The sequence below is a fragment of the Leptonotus elevatus genome, chromosome 21, assembly GCF_054856555.1.
Source record: "Leptonotus elevatus isolate MCC_2025b chromosome 21, RoL_Lele_1.0, whole genome shotgun sequence".
Lineage (NCBI taxonomy): Eukaryota > Metazoa > Chordata > Actinopteri > Syngnathiformes > Syngnathidae > Leptonotus > Leptonotus elevatus.
Genome location: NC_141259.1, coordinates 10,158,468 through 10,180,983, shown reverse-complemented (window position 1 = coordinate 10,180,983; position 22,516 = coordinate 10,158,468). Strand labels below are relative to the sequence as shown.

At 40.0% G+C, this 22,516-nt stretch overlaps 4 protein-coding genes across 10 annotated transcripts; 1 reads left to right on the top strand and 3 right to left on the bottom strand.

The window, feature by feature from the left end:
* Positions 1–1,109: 1,109 nt before the first annotated feature.
* nktr (natural killer cell triggering receptor) lies at positions 1,110–12,316 on the bottom strand. 6 transcript variants are annotated; one of them, XM_086065495.1, is made up of 18 exons: positions 12,209–12,316; positions 11,075–11,152; positions 9,837–9,911; positions 9,349–9,456; positions 9,117–9,161; positions 7,637–7,724; positions 6,853–6,882; positions 6,630–6,775; positions 5,915–6,134; positions 5,658–5,828; positions 5,492–5,579; positions 5,053–5,201; positions 2,502–4,973; positions 2,342–2,419; positions 2,201–2,260; positions 1,863–1,964; positions 1,721–1,738; positions 1,110–1,557 (listed from the first exon to the last, which is right to left on the bottom strand). In XM_086065495.1, exons 2-18 carry the CDS (start codon positions 11,130–11,132, stop codon positions 1,488–1,490), a joined length of 3,978 nt encoding a protein of 1,325 aa, XP_085921621.1. In that variant the 5' UTR covers positions 11,133–11,152; positions 12,209–12,316; the 3' UTR covers positions 1,110–1,487. The 6 variants fall into 6 exon arrangements, with proteins under 6 accessions (XP_085921621.1, XP_085921620.1, XP_085921622.1 ...); XM_086065494.1 differs by having other exon boundaries at positions 12,169–12,305; XM_086065497.1 differs by having other exon boundaries at positions 1,429–1,557; positions 1,834–1,964; positions 12,169–12,305.
* On the top strand, positions 11,864–16,285 carry sec22c (SEC22 homolog C, vesicle trafficking protein). Of its 2 annotated transcripts, none has more exons than XM_086065502.1 (7): positions 11,864–12,559; positions 13,340–13,542; positions 13,763–13,926; positions 14,772–14,951; positions 15,026–15,139; positions 15,210–15,275; positions 15,343–16,285. In XM_086065502.1, exons 2-7 carry the CDS (start codon positions 13,361–13,363, stop codon positions 15,507–15,509), a joined length of 873 nt encoding a protein of 290 aa, XP_085921628.1. In that variant the 5' UTR covers positions 11,864–12,559; positions 13,340–13,360; the 3' UTR covers positions 15,510–16,285. The 2 variants fall into 2 exon arrangements, with proteins under 2 accessions (XP_085921628.1, XP_085921627.1); XM_086065501.1 differs by having other exon boundaries at positions 11,868–12,559; positions 15,021–15,139.
* A 2,021-nt stretch (positions 16,286–18,306) lies between these two features.
* On the bottom strand, positions 18,307–19,859 carry LOC147155800 (uncharacterized). Its single transcript, XM_086066479.1, has 2 exons — positions 19,394–19,859; positions 18,307–18,938 (listed from the first exon to the last, which is right to left on the bottom strand). Exons 1-2 carry the CDS (start codon positions 19,415–19,417, stop codon positions 18,552–18,554), a joined length of 411 nt encoding a protein of 136 aa, XP_085922605.1. The 5' UTR covers positions 19,418–19,859; the 3' UTR covers positions 18,307–18,551.
* Positions 19,860–20,882: 1,023 nt separating this feature from the next.
* Positions 20,883–22,516, bottom strand: mos (MOS proto-oncogene, serine/threonine kinase). Its single transcript, XM_086066267.1, has one exon. The coding sequence runs from the start codon at positions 22,296–22,298 to the stop codon at positions 21,285–21,287; it is 1,014 nt and encodes a 337-aa protein (XP_085922393.1). The 5' UTR covers positions 22,299–22,516; the 3' UTR covers positions 20,883–21,284.

Genomic DNA, 22,516 nt, shown 5'->3' with positions numbered 1-22,516 from the left:
AATGCTTGACTATTAGTGACTTGTGACGTTGTATTATATGTATATGTCTATATATATATATATATATATAAATAAATGTTTGTATTATCATATTATTTTGCTTCAATACAATGGTTTCCAAGAGACTGAACTCCAGTGATATTCATAATAAAATACTTAGAAAGCCCCTTTACGTCAGGCGGTGGAAGCACCTTTAAAATTGCCAGTGTTAAAAATAACTACGGGTTATTAAAAAATAAAATAACACAGCTATTTTTAACCCACAATAGGTTATTTTTAACCCAGCAATTTTAAGGGCATAGTTGAGATAAAGCAATGCAAAACAAAGAAAGTTATATTTTTTATCCAATTGATAGCCTTTAAAGTCGCAACGATTTATCTGCAACTGATCAATTATCAAAAAAAAATTTCGATTTCAAATTTCCCAAATCCTCATAATTCCAGCCTCTCACCAGTCTGTAGTGTCAAACTTTCTCCATGAAAGCAGATTTATCTTTGTTTTAAATCAATATAAGCCATTTTCAAACATCTGATTTTACCTTGAAAACAATTTAACAAAAACATGGAAACTAAAGAAATGTTTTTTATTTTTAAAATCACTCGGTCTAATCGTTACAAATATTTAATTCCTTCAACTTCATTATGAGAATTGTCACCTGTTCAATTTCCTGTGATTTCAGGACCAAGGCTGCTCTTTCTAGCCATGATCCAACTGAAGAGGATCATTTACTCCCAGTATTTACTCCAACAACCTAGGGGAGCAACATTCACGTCAGCTCTGGACCAGTCAGTGCAAATGCCAAACACTCTAAAGTACGATATACGATAGTAGCAACAAGTTTTTTTTTTTTTGCATAATTATAAATTGTACAGCTTACACTAACACATTATTTAGGGCAGGCCTAACAGCAACTACAATGATTTGAGAAACCAACCTGCAATAGTTGCTATCCTAAACATTTCATCACAAAACATATTTGTTAATAATAACCACAAAAAAAATACACTTACCAATGAAACCTCCATGGTGGAAAATGACTAAATGCATAAAATTGTTTTGTATTGCCTGCCTCCAACCACTAGGGACCAGCATTGGACAGTTTAGGAACTCACGAGCAATGGTGGTATTTATTGAGTAGTCGTGATACAGTCATCCGAACAACGTCAATTAAAATTGCAAACCAATCCGAACACATGACAACTGGAACTTTAAAGTAAAAATGTCACTAACAAAGAAAACAATAACATTTATGATAAACATCTTTCCATAAGTATGATAACCATACAAATAGTCTATAATTGAGCAATTCTTAGCTGGTCTTATGTACAGTACATTCTTCTTGATGTATTACTACATTCATCTCCGAGCATGTTTCACAGTCGTGACGTGGAACACTATGCAAAATGGCATAAAATCCTCTGTTCCTCTTAGAGCTTTAATAACTGGCCTGTAACAGAGAATGATGGGTTGTTGATGATGGTTCGTCTCAGCTGTAGCGGCTGCTCCGACTGCGACTCCGGCGTCTGGACGAACTGCGACTGGACGAGCGTGAGGACCTGCGCAGTGTTAACGGCACATTTTTGTGTCATTGTTAATAAAAATGGGCCGACTTCGTTGGGGGTATTTTTTGACCCTTGTAAAGAGTGAAAAAAAAAATCTAGGATGTCTCCTTTAAAACATTATTTTTAGCATTATTATAAAATTGCATTCTAACAATACCTTATTCCATCCCTGCTTCTGGTATATAAAAAAAAAAAAGAGAGATACATTTTTTAAACACAAATTGATATCCATTTGGTTTCTATTTCCAAGTTGTAATTAGCGAGTGTCACCTTTGTTTAAGGAGTTTTCATCTTCTTACCGAGATCTGCGGTCTGAACTTCGGTAACTGTCGCTTCTGCGGCGCCCTCGCCTCCGGCTCCCACTACAACTCCGACTGGAATAGCTTTCAGAGGAGACGGACCTTTGGGGAAAGAAGCAATGAATTGTTTTTTTTTTTAAAGCCCATTTTGATATCCACAAAGTACAAAGTCACCTCTGTTTAAAACAGTACCATTCCTATGGCAGCGATACGATCTGAATATGCCAGTGTCCACCACGAACTAACACGAACGCAATACTCATGGCATAGTTAAATATTTGCATGAAAAACATTTGTAGTCCATTCATATAAATGAATGGAATAAACATGTAACGTACCGGGATCTCCTACGGTAATTATAGGAGCGACTTCTGGTGTGGCTTCTACTGTATGTCCGGCTGACAATAGGGCACAAAAAGGCACATTTGAAACACAAAAAAATGAAATAACAAATCCTAATTGATGAAATTAGGGCATACCTGTGGCTCCTGTAGCTTCTGTATGTGCTGCTGCGGGACCGCCCGCGCCCGTGTCTCCGTCGACTCCTGCTGTGCCCTCTGAATGTAAACAGCAGTTCATCATTGGCGCTTCTAGTGCAATTATGTTCATGGATGAAATTACAAGTGTGTTGATTCTAACCTGGAGGAGTAGCTGGAGCTGCGTGATCGACTCCTGGACCTGCTGTAGGAATGTGACGAGTCTCTGGTGCGGGACCGCTGACTGGAAGCCGAGCGAGACCGCCGAGTGGCTGATCGGGACTTCCTCGGGGACTTGTCTCTGGTTTCTCCTTCCGAGGGGGAGCTTTCCTCGCCAGAGCTCTCCTGGTTCCTGGGCCTCTGGTTGAGCCGCACGGTCTTTCGGACCTCGTCGAAGAGCGATCCTGGTCGGACCCTGTTCTTGCTCTTGATCTCCATTCGCACTCCCTGAGCACTGGACATCTGGTTTTGCAGAACGTGCATGTTTTTGGTCACGAGCTGTATGGTGTTCACGTTCTGTATCAAAGCCATTCCTTTCAAGGGCCTCCATTTGAAATTAATTACAGTGCCGGTTGGCTTTTCCGTATCTGAGGTTTGTTCTAGGCTTTGCTGCTGCGGTTGGGCACCTTTACTTGCCTTGGCGGGCAAATGGGAGGTCGCTTTGGAGGTTTTTTCAGGGATGTTACTGTACGCCGCTGCAGCTTCGACTGTGGTTTCAGTGTCATGTTCAGGAGTACAGATGTCCATATCATCCATAGAGTTGTCCTCTTTGATGCTGGATGTGTGAGCACTGTTCCTGTTAGATGGCTGATGGTGAGGCTCAGCTAGTTTGGTGTTTTTATAATTATATTCTTTTACCCTCAGCGGAACCCGGTTTTCCTCTCTATTAGGGTTCTTGTTCGAAGAGGTTGCATTTGGGTCTTTGTCCCTCTTCGCAACTGCAGCGATTGGACTACGTTTCTCCCTCTTTGGGTCGTCTTCGTCGTCGTCCTCATCGAATTCCAAAGGCGGCTGCCAATGAAAAGTCTCCTTCAGCTTCTGACGCTTCTTTTTAGGTCTCTTGCTCTTGTCCTTCACGTGATGGGATCCGCTTTTGCCCTTGTGTTTGCGCTTACGTTTGGATTTCCGCTTGCTCTTGCGCTTCTCTGGCTGCGCAGCTTTTTCCGGGCTCGCCTGCGCCGGGCTGGAAGCGGCGGCAACGGTGGCTTCCGTTGCGTTCGAGGCCAATTTGTAGGTTTCACGATCCGATTCAGAACTGGCCTCACCTTCCTCTTTTTCTGATAGTGCCAGTGCCCTGGTGGTTATGTTTTCAGGATCACTGTCAGAATTCCAACCAGTAAGACCAGAACTCTTCTTGTCGGGTATTGGGCCGGATGGCTCTTGATGCTTTGACAGGAAATCACCGTTGCTTTGGCTCACCTTATCGCTGTCACTGTCCCATCCAGATCTGTTATTCAAGCTATCCACCTGCACTGAACTGTAATTCTTTGTCTCCTCATCCTGAATTCCCATTTGCTCTTTACTTCCCGTTGAGGCAGCTTTATCAGGACTCGGCTCGACAGCTGCTTTTTTCTCAGATAGGGCTTCTTTAGCAGTAGCAGCTGAAATGTATTTCTCCATATTCTTGATCCTCTTCAGAGATCGGTAATACTTTTTCCAATCTTTGTTGAGGGATTTCTTCTTTTTGTGCCCAGAGTCTGCAGATTCTGAATTGCTGCTGTGACGGGATCTGGAGTTGGATTTGCTAACACTGCGGCTTCTTGAGCGACTGTAAGACTTGCTTCTTAAGGATCGGCTGGGCGAGCGCTCAGCGACATGCTTGTCCCTTTCAGAGTCGCCGGGCACACTTTTCTCCTGGACTGAACTCAGAGCATTCTCTGAGGCTGCTTGTCCCATGGAAGAAATGTTCACTGAAGACACTTGGGCCTTGCTGTTGTGAGTATGGATGTAGGATGGCTTCCAGGGCTTCTGACCGGGCTTCCAGCGGGAAGGAGGTGGGCTATCGCTGAGTGGGATCACAGGGACACTCTCTGGGGCTGCGACCGTCGCAATTTTGGACGCCGGTGTGACTTTGTTCTCGGAAAGTTTCCCGGGTACTTGGTTGGTGGCGTCTGCTTTCGACTTGGTTTTCTGCTTTCTTGGAGATCTGGATGAACTCTTCCTTCTGTTTGGCGTGAACGACCTGGACCTGTGTCTGGACCTCGATCGAGAATAGGACCTGGACCTTGATCGAGACCGGGAGCGACTTCTAGAGCGGGAGGGGCTTCTGGATCGTGAATAAGAACTGGCCCTTGAGTAAGACCTCGCACGAGATCTGGATCGGGTGTAAGATCGGGACATAGAGGACCGCCCTCTCGTGTAACGCCGGCTTGAAGAGGAACGAGACTTTGAGTGAGACGTTCTGACTTTGGACCTTTTTGAAGAGGGCGACTTTTCCCCCTCTGATGCAAAAGACTCTTGACGTTTGCTTTTGGAGCTCCTCTTCTTCCCATGTTTCCGTTTTTTGGCCTTTTTCTTATGTTTGGCTCTTTTCTTCTCTTTTTTAAGTATCCGTGGCGGGCTGGTCCGCTCCGAGCTCCGGCCTGACGAACGCTCTGAAGACCTTGACCACGCAGACTCGCTTCTGTTGTCCCATCTGCATAAAGAGCAGTCATTTCAGCCCACAGTCAGAAACATGATAAATGGTATTTTATGTTTTTATTATGGAATCATACTGGTCTCCTTTGCTCCATCTCTCAACACTCTGAGGCTGATACGCTTGAGTCCGCATCATCTCCTCTTTCCAGTGGGGCGGAGTTTCACTGCTGCCGCGCTCGCCCACCGATGTAGATCGAGATTTAGACCTGGTGGGTGTGTGGTACCTCTGCGGACAAACCGACAAGATCTTGATGTGTGAATAATATGGCTCCACGGAGCAAATGTGTATGGTGCTTAAAATCTATATGATCCTTCTGATGGCGCCAGATTAAAAATGCAATAAGCAATCTGGTACAGTAATTATACTTTTTTCTATAGTATCATGGTTGAGTTTGAGCCTATCCCAGCTGACACAGGGTGAGCGGTTGGTTTCACCCTGGACTGGTCGAAGCAAATTAGCCCAATGCGTTTAATAGCAACTGAAGCTTTTTATAATGATCACATGAATCAACATACAACTGTTCCTCTGCCTCTGATCTTCCGTCCAGACTTTGACACGGCTGGTTTCTGTTCAGCTTCAAGTGTGGAGTCTTGCATTTCAACTCTAGAAAAACGGAAAACAAAAATCCCACTTATCTATACAGTAAGCAATTTTGGAAATGAGAATCCAGTGTTAACTGACGTCTCCACTTTGTTCTCTTGGGCTGGCATGTCCTGCCGCAGCAGGAAACGGTTCTCGGGAACAGGCGGGATCTCCTCTGGACGGACGACGGGCTTTTCCCTCTTCCCGCCGTGGTCCTTCTCTCCTTCCATATCAGCATCTCCTATGTCTTCTTTAGCCGGCTTGCGAGAGCTTGAATGCAATTTTTTTTTTTTTATTACAAACTCCAGCCAAGTAGTGATGTGTTTCATGTGCCTGAAAAACTTAGATGGTATCACCTTTGCTTGGAAGATTCAAGGTCAACCGTCTTCTCTCCGTTGGACAGCCTCCTCCGCTTTTTGGGCCGTTTATATTTGGCGTGTCTCTTGTGCTTGCGATGTTTGGACTTTTCGGAGTCGCTCTCAGAATCCCCGTAAGAAGAGCTTGGAGATGATGAGTCAGACGAGTTGAGGGAGGAGTCAGCAGAATGGGACGCCCTAATCTTTTTGCCTTCCATAACTGAAAAAAGAATGCAGACATCTTTAATCGCTATATAAACAGGTATACTATCAAATACACTGGTTGTGTATGTTTTGCGCTCCAGGAGCCCTAAATGAACAGCGTTTGTCAGTACCAAAATCAGTCATGGTTGATACATCAGTATGTAGAAGCTCTTTAACTCAAATGACATATTCTTGCTAAAATAGTCCTGTTGTCATCCATGTCCTTTCAAATGTAGTGTTTTACAAAGAAAGCGAAAAAAACACAGGTAAAAAAACAGGAGCCAGAATTCGCCATTCTTAGTTACAAAAAAGGACTCATAAATGAAGGTATGTCGCAAAAAAAAGGTTTTGATGAAATAGGCTGCTGTGAAACCGTTGTTTTTATTACTCCTGACAAAATATGAGTAGCCAAAGTACCAGTGGAAAGCTTTTTACAATGTTCTTTTTTTTTGTGAGTTAACATACCAATTCAGCAAGGGATCAAATCATTATTTCACAATGTCTGACTTGCCGTCATTAGCTGACTTGATGATCAGCTGTCCGCAGTCCACCACCCTGACATCAGCATACGGCCGGCTTGCTGAATCGGTCTTAAGCCCCTCGATCTTCTTGATCACCTCAAAACCGGAGATGACGAGGCCGAAGACAACATGTACACTAAAGTATGCAGTAAAGAGAAGACAATTAACATGGGAGTCCCAAACAAAGGTTTATTTTTATTTTTTTAAACATACCCATCAAGATGAGGTGCCATTTTGGTTGTGCTGCTGGTGTGAAAGCCAAGCAAGGCGCGTCAATCAATGGCGAGATGAGGACCGTAAAAAAAAGAGAAAAGGGAGAACAAGAATGAGAACAAAAAGAGAAACTCGACAGAGTCTGATGTTATTTTACGATGGGAAAAGATACAAAGACCTTTTGCTGAAGGAGATTTGATTACAAATCTATTGTGAATTTAGGCTGTTGAATTCAAATTTAAACCTTCACAAGAAGTTTAATTAAATTTAAAAGCGAATAAGATTTTCAACATTTTTTCAAGAGAATTTTGGTTCAATTCCAGATTATTTTTTTTTTATTGCGTGTGGAGGTTCCCCTGTAATAGGTCACCTAAAGCCATTTGTGACTACTGTTCACATCCAAAGTAACCACTGCAAAATGTTTGTAAATACAAACTACGACATGGTAATAGTCAGGAGAGAGAAGAGAAGAGAGAAAAGCACAGCCTTGGAGACACATTACCTTGGAAGGGCAGGATGCTAGAGTTTCTGTAAATTTTACACAAAAAAACGGCAAGAGAAGAAATGTAACACATTTGTGGGTAAAAAAAGGTTTGAATCGATATTTCTCTGTATTATCATTTCTAAATTACACATAGAGGAACGAGGGGGTTGTCGATGCCCAAGCAGGTTAAGGGACAAGACAGCAAAAGTGGAACTTATTCAGAAGCAATGATAACAATGTGATATTAAATTTGTAGTTAGAATGGTGATTTTTGGTTTATGGTCAAAGAATGACGCTCACATGAAGAACTGTGAACCGTTGGTGTCTTTCCCGCGATTGGCCATGGACAGCAGAAAGGCGCGGTCATGTTTGAGAGTGAGATTCTCATCTGTCAGACAGAGAAAAACAACAAGGGGGTGGGGGGGCGGGTAATTTTGTGTGAGGCGTGCAATCCAGTAGAGTGTGCTGAAATAAATACTGGGGCAAAGACAGGAAATGCAACAGAATATAAAAAGCTAAAGCATCCGTGTCATCCGTCAAACCTAGTGATCGCCTCACCCATGAGCCCTTCAAGAAAGTGATTCAAAAACATCTGCGGCTTCACATTTTGGAGATTGCTGTTTATTTACAAATGGAATCAAATAGCTTCAAAATCAGTATGGGGGGGAAAATACAACTGATTTATCAATGGGGAAGAAACAAGTGTTTGTGAAGGCTTTATGTGCCATTAGGGTTTTCAAGTAAGTGTATGGTGCCAACCTTATAAAGGGCACTGAAGCTTTTAACAATGTAACATAAAAAGAAACGTGAGCGGGCTGAGGCGCTGAGAAAGGGCAGCTGTGCGTGAACGGACAAGCTCCCCGTCAGACCCACTCACAGTACAAATATGGTTTGAAGGCAGGTGGTGGTGGTGGTGGTGGTGGAGGGGACAGTGTGGGCATGTGTACATGGGCTTACCTTCTCATTTTTGCAAAAGACCCCTCTACAAATAAAAGAATAACGTTGGAGAATTTTAGGCAAGAGGATTCAAGAAAGAGAACGCCTACGCTCCATGCTGATTGTTGGTCAAGAAAAGCCCTTAACGGTTGACTATACATAAAACTGTACATGGGAGGCGGTGACATTAAGGACAGCAGGGAAATTAGAGTACACTACCGGTCAAAAGTAGACAATTGTGACACTGTATCCCATAGGATAGCTTCTAGATTTTCATACACGTTCGAATTTGTCAGCAGAGAACAAAGCGCTTTGTATGTCGTATAGGGACAGGGAATGAACTCTAGTCCCATGCAACTAAGCAAGCAATAACAAATGCCATTGGTGTTTCTATAGCATAATAATACAGACTGATCAAACTGGTACTGTTACATTGGTCTGCGTTGTTCATGACCTAAAACGAAAACTATTGATGCTGCACTTTCCTAAAAAAGAAAAGATATAAACTGTTGCATACTACCGAAAAAACATGTATATATCTTGTATTGGAGTGCTCATAGGTTCTTTTGAAATTGATATTAAAAATCTGCTTCAATTTACACTAAAGAAAGTCTCATACAGAACTGTGATTTGTGTCTTCCCTCTTGCTTTTGACCAGTAGTGTACACAGGATATTCCACAAATAAAGTGCAAGCTATCCAACAAGGGAATTCTTACACACATAGTTTAAATGCCCTAATATTTGCATGCAATATTTCTTTCATGCTTATATAGCTTTGGTTTAAATGAAAGATTTACGAGATTAAAACATATAGGGTGTTTAGATCATTTGAGAGCCAATTACCTTCAAAGTAGCCACCATAGATGGACTCTCCTCCTCTTCCGGTTCCTGTGAAGTGGTGACATGTTTCAGGATTATTTGCGACAAGGATCCCAACACATTTACACTTTATCGCAGCGTGCTGCTGAAAGCTTATCCCCCACGTCAACTCAGTCACGTTTAAACAAAATTAAAAAAAAAACACGGAGCAGCGTCCAACTACAAGTGAGCCGACGAAGCGAGAGAGTATCATCACCTTCGGTGAAGTCGCCGCCCTGAATCATAAAGTTCTTTACAACTCGGTGAAATGTGGAGCCTTTGAAGCACAGCTTTTTCCCTGTTATTTTGCCGGCTCCCCTTTCACCTGCAAGGACAAAAGGGGCACTGTCATTGAGTACACAATCAAAGGCTTGTACAACAGACCTACTAGTAGTAGTCTTCATGAGGGGGAAGAATGAATTTGAGACGACAAGACTCCCCACCCCAAAGGTATTGCATTTGAAGAGGACAGAGGGCTGTTTGTTCAAGATGGGAGTCGTAGGTTGCTAATCTTGCGAGTTGACCTTTTGAGCTTGATATTCAGGGTTTCCCCCAGTGTTTTCTGGTTTATCATTTTAGCTCTTCAATCAGAAAATATATAGCCAGTTCTCTCTTCTTCTTTTTTTTAGCGTTGTCTGATGAGGGTCATAGGTTAAGATGTTTCTAAATCATTACTGGTATATGAAAAAAAAAAATTGTACTCACCAGTGCACAAACAGAGAAAGTTTTTGCTGGTCTTGGGGCAAATGTCAGAAAAAAGTTGAAAGACAATTCGCCCAACTGTAAAACAAAAAGAAAATAAGAAGAGACTACACAGTTTCGGAAAAGCTGTAATGTTAAGATTCTTCCAGACAGAAGTCCCTTTCACGTCAAGGCCAGCTTTTAATGGTGGCTCTGTAAAAGGGAATTTAGGTATGAAGAACATCTGATATTCCCTCTGTGCGGGGGATGCAGTGTGTATTGTAAGCACGCTCTAATAGTTTTGGATCTTTCATTATTATTATTAGTTTTTATTTCGTTTTGATTTTAGTTTTTTTAATTCAGTAAGCTTGATTTAGTTTTTTAGAACATGTTTGTAAGAAATGTTTTAGTTGGCCTTGAAAAACACAAAACATGATTACACACAACACCTGTAGTGACGCTGACAAATGAAAGACACTGTTAGAAGTATTTTAGTCTTAGAAAAATTATTATTATTTTTAAATAAGTAAATAAAAAAATAAGTATTTTAGTCCCTCCCGAGCAAGAAAAACATTTTAGCCCGGGGTGAATAAACTGGTCTTGTTAGTACATTCATACGGATAATAGCAGAAATTACAGCCGGGAGCAGTGATGCTGGAGCTATCACGCAAAATTTTAATGTTGAATCAAGCAAATGGCCTACTTCCTGTTCAATTTTGGACATGGGTTCTTGAGACTTTTTTGGCATCCTGTCCTGATCCACTGAATTTCGGGTTGACCGATGAGATTGGTGTCAGGGGCTGATCCCACCCCCAACTTCTAAGTGTCCTCGCTCACCCTTTTTCTTTATTGATCGTCCAAATAATAATCAAACTTTGATATCACGATACACCCGAAATAGATGACAATTAAACATCAACCACCTGTTTCAGACTGGGGCTCATTTGGTAAAATTCCCTCGTGAGAGTTTATCCAAGTACAAGCACTGGCATTTTTCTAAAAGGGCTGCTTCAAATCAAAATAAAATACTTCCTGTTCAATTTCAGATATGTGTTTTTGGGGGGGACTTGCATGAAGTTTTGGACCCTGGGCCTAAGATATATACTCATTAGGCCACATACAATGTATCCGTTTTCTGAGACTGAGAGGAACAATAAACTCAACAACTCCTAACCAGACGAATGCAATAGTGAGAAAATGGGTGATGACAAAAATAACCTTCATGAAACTAAACTCATTTGACACCGAAAAAAAGATCTTACCTGGCTCCCGATTGAGCTCCACATCAAAGTAACACTGAGGCCGATCTTTCAGCCCCATCGTAGTCAAATCCTGGTGACCTAAAATGTTGCAAAAACAAAAATGAAAATATAAAAATGCTCGTGTGCATTCAAGTTTGTCCGTCTTAGTGGATAGAGAACAGCTTGAAAAATGTGACCGAGAGTGAAAGCGGAGGTGGTGGTGGTGGCAGATGGGAGGAGGAAAGATGATGATGCCTAGAGAGAGGGCCGGATTTATACTGCATGTGCCTTGAGAGAGCATAAGGTTTGCCACAGGAAATTATCCAATGTCACCTAATTGGTCCCAAAAACATTTACTACAACTTATGTATTTTTGTTATTCTATTTTATACCAGCGACATAAAGTGACAAACAGAACAATTTTAATGTATACTCTTCCATGATGGCAGAAAGTAAAGTTGAACTGTAAAGTTGAACCTGTTGTAATTCATACAACGGGATAATAGCTTTGTATTGAACTTAACAGGCTAGATTTCACACTGAGTAAGTAAATTGTAAGAAAAATTATAATTTCAGTAAATATAGTGACATTTTTAATTGTTCTTTTGCCTTCTAATGTAAATATGTGTTTTGGCTCATGAAAATGTAAGGAAACACTGATGCATACGACAGACAAAAGACGCACTCGAGCGGCCAATAACTGAATGCAATGTATTAATAGCTAAAATACATTGCGTGTTCCTCATCACACAATCCTTCTATTAATAGTAAACAATAAGCCTCCATTTTAGAATGAACACACACACAGCCATGAACGCTACAAATACGAGATTATCAGGCCAAACCAACAAGTGCTGCGCTTTTATTTACCATTTTAACGTCACCTCAAATTCCACAATCACGACACAAGAATGTTTTACAAATCTGTCGACACTGTATAAATTCCAGTCGCTTACGACTGATAAATGTTAACACGAGCGAAAGCTAATCGACCGTTCGAAACGACTGCTAAGCGAGGGAATGCTAACTAGCCCAGCGTCTATTTTTGTATCTCCCAAGACAACGCGGTAGTTCAAAATACAGATTTATAATGTTTTAAATAGTAGCGCGCAAACCTGTGTAGCACTTGCTAGCTCAATTATCAGCTATAGTCACCGTTGGAAGGAGCTTGCGCTAACTCGTTAGCAAGTGATGTTACGTCTGAGGAGCTTCCGGCCGAACAAGCTGGACGAAATTAACGTTTGTCCATCGCGAGTCGCCGTAGTGCGTAGTTATTTGTTGTGCTAGCTTCTGCTTGGCTGCCTAGCCTGTTAGCTTCTACATGTAATAACAGGCTTATCGGGGATTCTAGTTCGAATTGTGGTTATTGTAAAAAAGAAAAAAAATAGTTCACATTTATCTACGTAACTCGGGTTATCCTGGCGCTGTGCTACATTAAAACTGTGGCGTAGTCAGCTATGTAAGCTAACTGGCAAAGTGCACAATGAAAGCCTTTATTATCATGAGGTAAGGTGCAACTTTGCTCCACTTATTTCAGTAACTTGCACAAAACGTGTGCTTAAATAACATTATGAATACCACCACATTAGTAAAGACGCAAAACTGATTAAATGTGTTGGATTGTTTTGAATTCTGATGGAGTTTTAGTTATTATTGGTCTATTATTATCTGAAGAGGCTGCAATCTGCGGTGTTTAAGGATAGGCAGGGCCTCTTGAATATTCTGGCAGTTAAAGGACATACATTGGTAATTTTTACAACAAAATACAAGTCCAACTTTCCTTTGCCAATTTATATTAAAATACAAATTGCATATCGATATGATGATTGAAATCTACATGTTTTCTATCTGTTGTTTATTTACTTTTTACTTGTTTACTCTGTATTATTTTTTTTTGTTAAATGCATTTCATTTGTTATTTTTAAGACTTGGGAAGCTCTCATGTTTTCTGATTGAAATCAAGTCCACATATTTTCTATTATCATAACATTACACAGTATATTAGGTAGCTATTATTTTAGACGTATTTCTTTTTTTCTCTTTGAAAAAATTGTGCATGTTATTTTATATGCATTACAAAATTGTGTCGTTTTAGAAGTTTTCAAAAGGTAACTATGGCAGTAACCTGTTTACCCATTTTTACTTGCAGTTATAGTTATATATTGTTTTAATGCTGAAACTTATTATTGTTTTATTTATTTATTTATTGTTAATGTATTTTAAAATTATTATTTTAGATGACCTTTACTCTTTTCGGTGTTGTCTTTAATTTTTATACCTATGCAGACAGAAAAGTACTCATGGATCATGTCTCTGATCCTGTTTGCCTTCGTGGTGCGAGTGAGGGATGGACTCCCGCTGTCCGCCTCCACCGACTTTGAGCACAACCGAGAGCTGCAGGAGAGGAAGCAGCAGCTCAAGACCATCAGCAAGGCACTGGCCCGCTTCCCAGAAAGAGTTGCAGTCAAGGGCCAAGAGCTCAATATATAGTAAGGCGACTCAGTCAAAAGCAACATAACTGGAAAATTGCTCTAAAAATACTGTCCCACTGCAACGGAAAAACTGCGACCCCTGGTGTTTTTATGAAGACCCAGAATGCTCTGGCTACTATAATTCTAATAATACAAACAGAGAAAACAAACAACCTGTCAAAAAGCGGAACTTTTGTTGACTAAACACCTTGTTGTTGTGCTCCTGTTACATGTTCAGCTTGGTGTCTTCAGAAGGCGTATCCTACATGAGCGTGTGCCACTGCAGCATTCCCATCGCGATGGCCTTCTGTTTCCTGGAAGACCTGCGCTGGGAATTCACAGCCTGCTACAATCACAGCGTTGTGTCGCTGGCAGACAGACCATATCCATTTTTGGAATTTGGTAAGTTTGGAAGAGAAATTGAGGCTTTGTGTTTGCTGTATTTGGCAATTCTTGTGTGTCGAAAGACCTTCTTCAAAGCTGATCAAACAAATACAAATATTTACTTCTTTATTGGAGGTTGTTAAACCTGACTTTAATTAATTAATTAATTAATTAATTAAATAATATACATTTGGGGTATTTAGCAATTTAGTTTTTAATACATGTAGAAATTTCATTTAATCTAAATATTGTTTATACATTTGTTTTTACACCTTATAGTTCACATACATTCAATCTAATTTCTTCTTTTTTTTCTCCAGTCAAAGGCAAGTATTTTTTATTTATTTTTTATTTTTTACTAATGCTCCCTTCGCTCCTGGCTATTTTACTGGATTTTGACTGATTTTGCAAGGCCCACAGAATATTGTGTTGTATTGCTATAAAACATGGAACCTACCAAAAGAAAGATTAGAGTCTCTTCTTTTAATCAGGAAAAAAAAGTATAGTTTTATCTGTTTCCGTTTTAGAGCAAATAGTATTATAATATAGCTAAGTTTCATTATTATTCACAAATCTGTTCAAAACACTGGGGGAAATAGCTTTTTTGCAACATGGCCCCAGTTGATCTCTGCTGCCACCTGCTGGCTGCTTTTTGTAATAACTACCATTGCTTTAAGCGACCTCTTCAGGTCAGAGGCTGCATCAAAGCATTCTGTATGCTCGAGCATAAAACAAACATAAAAAAAAAAACTTACCAAATTTTTTTGGGACCATGGCAATATTTAAAATTTTACGTTTCTATACGTTTTTGGAAGCAAATGAGTTAATAATCATTCTTCACATTTTCCCTGTGTCCCACACAGACTGCACAATTCAGAAGCTGAAACAGCAGTACAACCACAAGGGCGGGCCGGCCCTACAGGTTACCTTGGCGGAGGTCCAGGATGACCTGAGGCTCCGCCCGCCACAGTTTCTTACCCTGGAGGAGGTCGAGCTCAGTAATGGCTCCGCAAATGGCGACGTGGAGCAATCGGCTGCTTCTGGTTTGCACCCTCACCACTGCTATACATCCGGTTGCTGGAGTATTTTATGATTTATGATTCTTTTCCCAGGACAGAATATCAAACTGGAACCAGTGACCGCTCCTGGCATCCTTTTGCTGGTCCTCAACATCATGTGTGCATCGTTGAACGTCATCCGAGGCGTGCACCTCATAGAATACACATTCCAGGTATTAGCCAGTTCCCGACTGCAGTTCTTATACTGGGCCGAATGACCAAAATGCGTTTTTCTTGACACAGGACGACTACGACAGCGCGTGGAACGTCGTGGCATTCCTCGTGGCATTCCTCTGCTGCCTGCTTCAGGTAAACGCACTTCATGTCACATCTCCAAACTGTCCCTGAAGCACCTTTTTCCCCGGTCCCCCCGCAGTGCCACCTGTACGTCTTCCACTCTCGCCTAAAAGCAGCCAAATCCCTCGGCCTGCTGTGCGCCATCGTCCTATGCAACATCTTCCTGCGCGGACGGAGGAACGCCTGGCAGGTCGCCTTCCACGTGGGCGTGGCCTCGCTGTCCACCGCGCTCATCCTCCGACGTAAAGTCCAAGACAGGAGCAACGACTGCGGGGTTTGACCAGTCAATCCATTTTGTATTGCACTTTGTTTACTTTTTATACAGGGAGTTTCTTGTCTCGCGCTTGACTTTTAAAGCGCGGGACTCAAATGAGTCATTTGGACCCAACCGTGCAAATATACAAAATATAACGCCAGAACATTAACATATGCTGTACATAAACAGCATAGAGAACACTGTTTTTATTGGAAAAGCCTGTGCTTGGAATTTAGTGTGTGTAAAATTTGGTGTTTGGTAGACATGTCTGTCATAACACGATGCGTCAAAACGTCTGAAGGAAGCATGCCGGAAATTGAACTAAAAGTTGGCCATTTTAGTGGGTAAGTCAGATTTGATGAATTCATACATAATGGCTGCTTCTAACCAAAATAGTCGATTTGTTGGGAGTTTTTTGTGCATCCTGTTATAATAAACATGTCCACACAATTTTTTGTCAATCAGGGAATCTTGTGCCAGGGGCTAATTTTTTTATGACTGGGGCGTTGTTAAGTGAGTTTTGGGGTTTGTAAGCACTGATTTGAAGGGTTGAATCTTATTTCATTTTTCTTAATGTTGCTTTTTGTACATGTATGATAATTGCTGCATATCAGTACCCAGCTATCAATTCGTTTTTTTTTTTTTAATTCCGTATTGAAGTTTATAACCTGGCTGCACTAAAAATATACAATAGATCATACCATTAGGATCTTTGATGAAAAATGTTAAACTGAGGCACATGTAATTTAAATAAATCTTGAATTGATGATGTTTTACCTAATCTGTCCTTTACACAAAGCAGTGGCAGCTATTTTTGATGAAATTATAATATTTTTAGATACATCAGAGTTCAATTGCATCATGTCCGTCCGTCCATCCGTCCATCCGTCCATCCGTCCATCCACATTGTTGACAGATACCGATAATAGAAAGATTTCTATACTTTTAAATTTGTTGCAGTTTTCTCCCAGCTGTATTGTTCTATTAAAAATTGGGAATAATTTACCATTAATAACTGCCACATATGTTAATTATTTCAGGGTTTCATTTTATTTATTTGTTGCTGTGGCTTAACTGACATTTCATCAATAAATTATATTTTATTTTTGTCTTCCTACTTGTCAATATTTCATTGAATTAAATAGTTCAGACAGTAACTTTTCATTATTTTAGTTATTGCAATACATGAGATAACCAATTTAATAAAACAAGGTTGAAATGTGCTTAGGCGTTTTTTATGTTAGTAATATTTGATTTTCAATAGATAAGCATCATTGAATACAGGCTGCAAAATTGTTTATTGTAACTATTTTATTTACAAAAATATAAAAGACAACTATAGAGGGACTCATTGAGCCATTTCCAACAAAAGTTTTAAAAAAGTTAAAATTTTGTCCAGAATTCATTTGATAATTTCATTATTTTTAATGTTACATGTACAATTAATTGTTAAAAAAAAGTTCCACTTGTTGTCGACTGAAGATGACATCACCTGTACTAAAGGAATAGGTAACGACCAATCACGGCTCCCCTGTTTTCTTGCCTATTTCTTCAGTAAAGGTGATGTCATCTTCAGTCGACAGCAAGTGGCTAAATTAGTTTTTAAAGTAAAAATAATGACGCTATTACATTAATTATAGGCAGAATATTATTTTCTTAGTGTTGAAAATGGCTCAATGAGTCAAGTAATGAAATAAATGGATTTGGTCACCTGACTAAACGTAGACTGTCAACTTCTCGCAAAACGTCACCTTTTTCTCCTCCTTTTTCTTTTCAAAAACCCTAAACGATGTATGAATTTATAAATATCTGTGACTTACCATGTTGACGTGTGCTCGATTTTCTCGTGCTGTGCACAAGTGCAGAATCGCGCTAAAAACTACAATATATAATGTACACAAGATCAAAGGAGCAATGGACACGACAGGTCAAGCTCCTTTGGTGGGGCGTGGCCAAAGTGCTGATTGGTATTGTTGATGTGACGTCAACAGGTAACGGCCAAGTTGTTTATGAATTAACCAAAAGTCAATAAATGTTTAAAAAATATATATGAATGAACCAAAACAGTATGCTCTATAAAGCATGTTTGTTTGTTTTGTACAGTAAGACCTCAGTTGTTTTATGAAGTAATGGAAGATCATATTTATGGAGGGTCCTCCTAGTTACAGAAATGGAATATTCCAAAATGGCCAAAATGAGAGCACTAAACACACTGTGTGAAACGGTACTTTTTCCATTTTTAAGTTCGTTAAGTGAAGTATTAACACCCATATCAGTTTGGGTGGTTGCTGTCATGATTATGTAATTATGTGTAAATATTGTTGTAAATTTTTTTCCCTCCTTTTTTTATTTTTTAACCAAAAATATTGTAACTTTTGCACTACTCATCTATCTATGTATCTATGTATCTATATAAATATATAGTTGTTACGAAAAACTTCCAGTCTTAAGCGTTCGCTGCAATCTGACAAAATTCAACCAAACTAATGTGGCACAAACTTAAATCAGTAAGTCCTATCTCACAACCACAAATGTGTTGCTTTATTAGCTCAACTTTTCATGTGTCATGGAACAAAAATATGTAAACATGTGGACAGCACACTTACCTATCTAGACACTAAATAAATAAAAGGATATATCATAAAGTAGACAACACATGGCATCTCTTCCTATGCATCATTTTAATTTTTCTATCTAATGTGATTTTTTTTAATGAAATGAAATCCACACAGTCTATAAAATTGCTTGATAAAAAATATTTTATTATTTACAAAGGTAAATGGGAGGAAAAAAGGACAAAAGATGAATTAAGTAGCTACAGAGCTAAAACGATATCCCACACGTCAAACTAACAACAACAGGATATATCATAAAGTAGACAATACTTTTTTTTTTTTTTGCTATTTAATGTCATTATTTTCAAGAAATTAAATGAAATTCATGTAGTCTGTAAAATTGTTTGGGAAAAAAATATATTTACAAGTGAAAAATTGGACAATTATTCAATGGGAGAAAAGAGGATAAAAGGTTCATCAACTGAATGGCAATGTAACTTGTTGGTCACCTGTGAACAGGTAGATGGTGACGTCACAGAAGGACAAGTTCTTTTTCGGCTTAAACTTGATTGGTTTGACCTTTTGTAATTTCTTCTTTAGAAGCTTCTTCCGGTCTTTTTCCTCCCGCTTTTGCTCCTTTCGTTCTTTCTTTTCCTGCTTTTCTCTCTCCTTCTTTTCTCTCGTCTCGCGCACCTTTATTTTTTTACTCTCTTTCTCCATGTGCTCCTTTTGCTTCTTTATCTCCTGCTTTAGTTCTTTCTTTTGTTGGGCCACACACAGCCTTATATGTCGCCATGTCTTCTCTTCGTCGGCCCCTTGCAGGATCTCGTCTCCATCGCTTATTCCGCAGCTCTTGAGTGACGTCTGTTAAGGTAAAAGAGAGACACAAGATGTCAGTTAATCTAACAATTCATCAGTCATCCATTTTCTATTTTTTTTTTTTTAAACATCAGGTTTTTGCACCTTTTTGTTTGCTTGCTTGCTATGACATTTCAGAAAGAAAAAAAATCCAACTAAGGTTTAATCTGTTGACCAGTGTAATTTAAGGTAACAAGCATTGTATTGCAAAAGTGGGAACATCATTATTATGATTGAAAACGTATTTAGAGTATGCAGTACTGTGAAAACTAAGTAGTTTATTTTTAACAAACAGCTAGTAAATTATCCATTACAAGATGCTTTTTATTAAAAAAATTAAAAAGTTATAAGACGCATAGTGCATTCTCCACACTGATGTAATGCTGCACAAAAACATTATGCAAAAAAATAAAAATAAATTTTTAGTAGGCTATGCATGTTAGAAAATATTTTTAACTTACCACGCTGATAGTATCGTCAGCCATGGATGGATGGAGGATGGATGGATGTTGAATCGTTGATGAATTATCAGTGCTCAACTGCTCACTTCTCTCGTCTGTGCTTGCTGTCAACAGGTGCAGAGTCAGAAATGTTTACGAGGCCTGTTAACTGTCCAATATATAGTATCAAACATCAAAGAGCCTGAAAAGCTCTTTGAACGGGCGTGGCCAATGTGATGACGTCGAATGTGCGTCAGTTGGACTTCCAAAATCCCCGTGTTAGCCATTTTAGCTAGGTCGGCTAAACTGTTGACCAAAACCCGCTATTTACTTCAGTCTGCTCAACATTCGTCAAGAGAAAAATACATCTGCTTTTCTGACATTGTTTTCTGCGTTAAACCGAAATTTGGCAACAACCAAATGACCTTTCTCCACTGGAAGAATCAACTTATTTTCCCACTGTTTACGTCTGCAATCATGAGTTATCTCGTTGTTTAATGACGTCTAGTAAAATACGTTTAAGTGTCTTATCGCCAGCTACTGGTGTGGAACGTGCATTGCTTATGCCTACTAACCAGTTTAAAACAAAAACAGCAGGTTTTTTTTTCTCCATATATGGTCATATCATTTAACATTAATAGCAGTAACTGAGAAATATATTACGGTACTTCATTTTTTTATTTGCTGTTTTTACTAACTCAAATTGATTGGTGTTAAAATAAATTAAATGTTTATTGTAATTAAATGTACTGTAAAATGTATTCTTAAATAATTGGGAATAATAATAAAAAAATAGCCATAGTTACTGACTGATATTTTAGTTAATGTAAGTTCCTGTGGGTTAACTGACGTTTAATCAATAACGAAAATAGCCATAGTTACTGACCGATATTTTAGTTAATGTAGGTTCCTGTGGGTTAACTGACGTTTAATCAATAACGGATAAAAATCCCGGATGGGAATCGATTGTTGTTGTATTTTTTCAGTCGTCCACTAGATGCTGCTGTTTTACAACAAATGAAACCAAACGTGCTTCTTTCTCATTTTTACGCTGATAATTTTGCATATTGACATCCGGAGTAGTTTCATCGAAGTTGAAGAATTCAAGGTGGATGCTGAAGAAATTCATCTGTGGCTGATTTATTGAAAGTGAGCTGCTACAAGGTCTGTTTTCCTTTCATTTTATTAGTCTGTCGGGTTTTGACACGATCAAATGCAATGATGAACTATCCATTCATTTTAAATGCTCTGTTTTCTTTTTCTGCCAACTTTGCCAAGCTGAAGGGCAAAAGTCATAATAGTTGTCTGACCAATGAATCTTCTATGCCTTTCGGAGAGTCTTCAAGTCTATCTCTTACACCCAGCTGAATGTTGGCCCGTTTTACTGCCACTTCTCCTCTCCTCTCCTCTTCCAAAACATGTATGCTAGCTTAATGCTAACAGATACTTAATTTAAATAATATTTTGCTGAGGAAATACTGCAGTCACTCAGTAAAAGCTTGATGCAAAATAGTAAAAATCGTGAAACCATTTTAATTCAAGTATACAAGTAAAATGTCACATCACAAACAAATTACACTCACAAAACATTTAAAGGTTAAGACATTGGGTTAAAATATCCATATGGTGATAACACATGATGGTGCTATGAGGTAGGAATGAAGAAAAAAAAAATGATTTCACAGTACTGAACAAAAATGACAGGCAGTCATTTAAAATAATGCTTCCTCCATAAATCGCCATGCTTCATGTTTGCAACAGTAGCTTCATTTTTAAAAGCGTGCGTGAAAGAAAAATAGGAGGAGCAACAACAGGTGGGACATTTTATCTAAACAAGTCTACATGAAGACAGATGTTCACTTTTTTGGGTGAAGCTTCAGGGTGGAATTAAAACGCACACGTCCCTGAGAAGTCACAATTGTGCATGGAGATTCTCCAGTTGTGTAATCAGCTCTTGGGCGCTGAATCGACTCGGGGCATCTGCAGCCCAACATCTGCTCAGCAAAGTCTTGCAGAGCTTCCCAAGCTCCGACTGGAACGCGGCTTGATCCTCAACTTTTGGGCGAAGATTTTGAGCGACCACCGCGTAAAGGACATGCTGCCTGTCCCCCATGTAAGGTTGCTCTCTGGTCATCAGCTGCCACGTGGTGATCCCAAAGGAGAATATATCCGATTTAGCAGTGATACCTTCACCCTTGAGCAATTCCGGTGCCGTGTGCGTGTACGTGCCACCTGTGTTACTCAACGGAAACACCTCCGAAGCTTGACGTTTATCCAGTTGAACAGAACAGCCAAAGTCTGCGATCTTGCACACGCCCTCACTGGACACCAACACGTTGGCTGGTTTGATGTCCAGGTGAACAATCATATGGGAGTGAAGGAACTGCAAACCACGCGAGATGTCCAAAGAGTGTCCAAGCCATTTGTCCGGCTCCAGTGCATCCTCCACACAGCTGTAAATAACCTGCTGGAGGTTCCTGCTTCCGACGTATTCCATCATAATGGTTCCGATGCTGCTTTCGTCTCCGAAGTCCGCCGGCACGCAAGTCGTGGCCGCGATTACGCGCACGACGTTCCGATGACTAAGGTGCGCCGCGTTCAGCTCGGCCCAAAAACTCTGGCGAGAGGCCAGTTTGTTTTTCGTGCACTTCTTGACCTTTTTCAATGCGACGATCTTCCCGAGGTATTTCGCCTTGTAGACAGAGCCGAAGCCACCGGAACCGATCGGCTGCACGCAGTGTAGCTCCTTCCAGTAGATGACAGAGGACCACAGACGGCTGGTAACTTTACCCTGGAGTCGCTGGGCTGGGACCTGTAAGGTGGAGCCGAACGAGGGTTTGGATAAAGGGCTGCTGCAAGTCCCGATGTCCACGGAGGGGAAAATGTCTTTGGAAAGCACACGGGTTGGAGGGACTGGAGAAGGCATGGTGTCTAAATGAAGACGTACCACAGCTCGGACCGGATGCCTCTTTTCCGAAAATGGCTTCTATCAACCGCCTTGGTGTCGCATTCTGACACCTTTTTTTTACACGAAGATGTCCTTTAAAAACTTGCCTTCAACGCATTTATCAGAACTTGTATGCATGCCATTTTACGAAATGCAACCCACTAATGGATATCGTGTTGTCTTTACTAGATAATGGC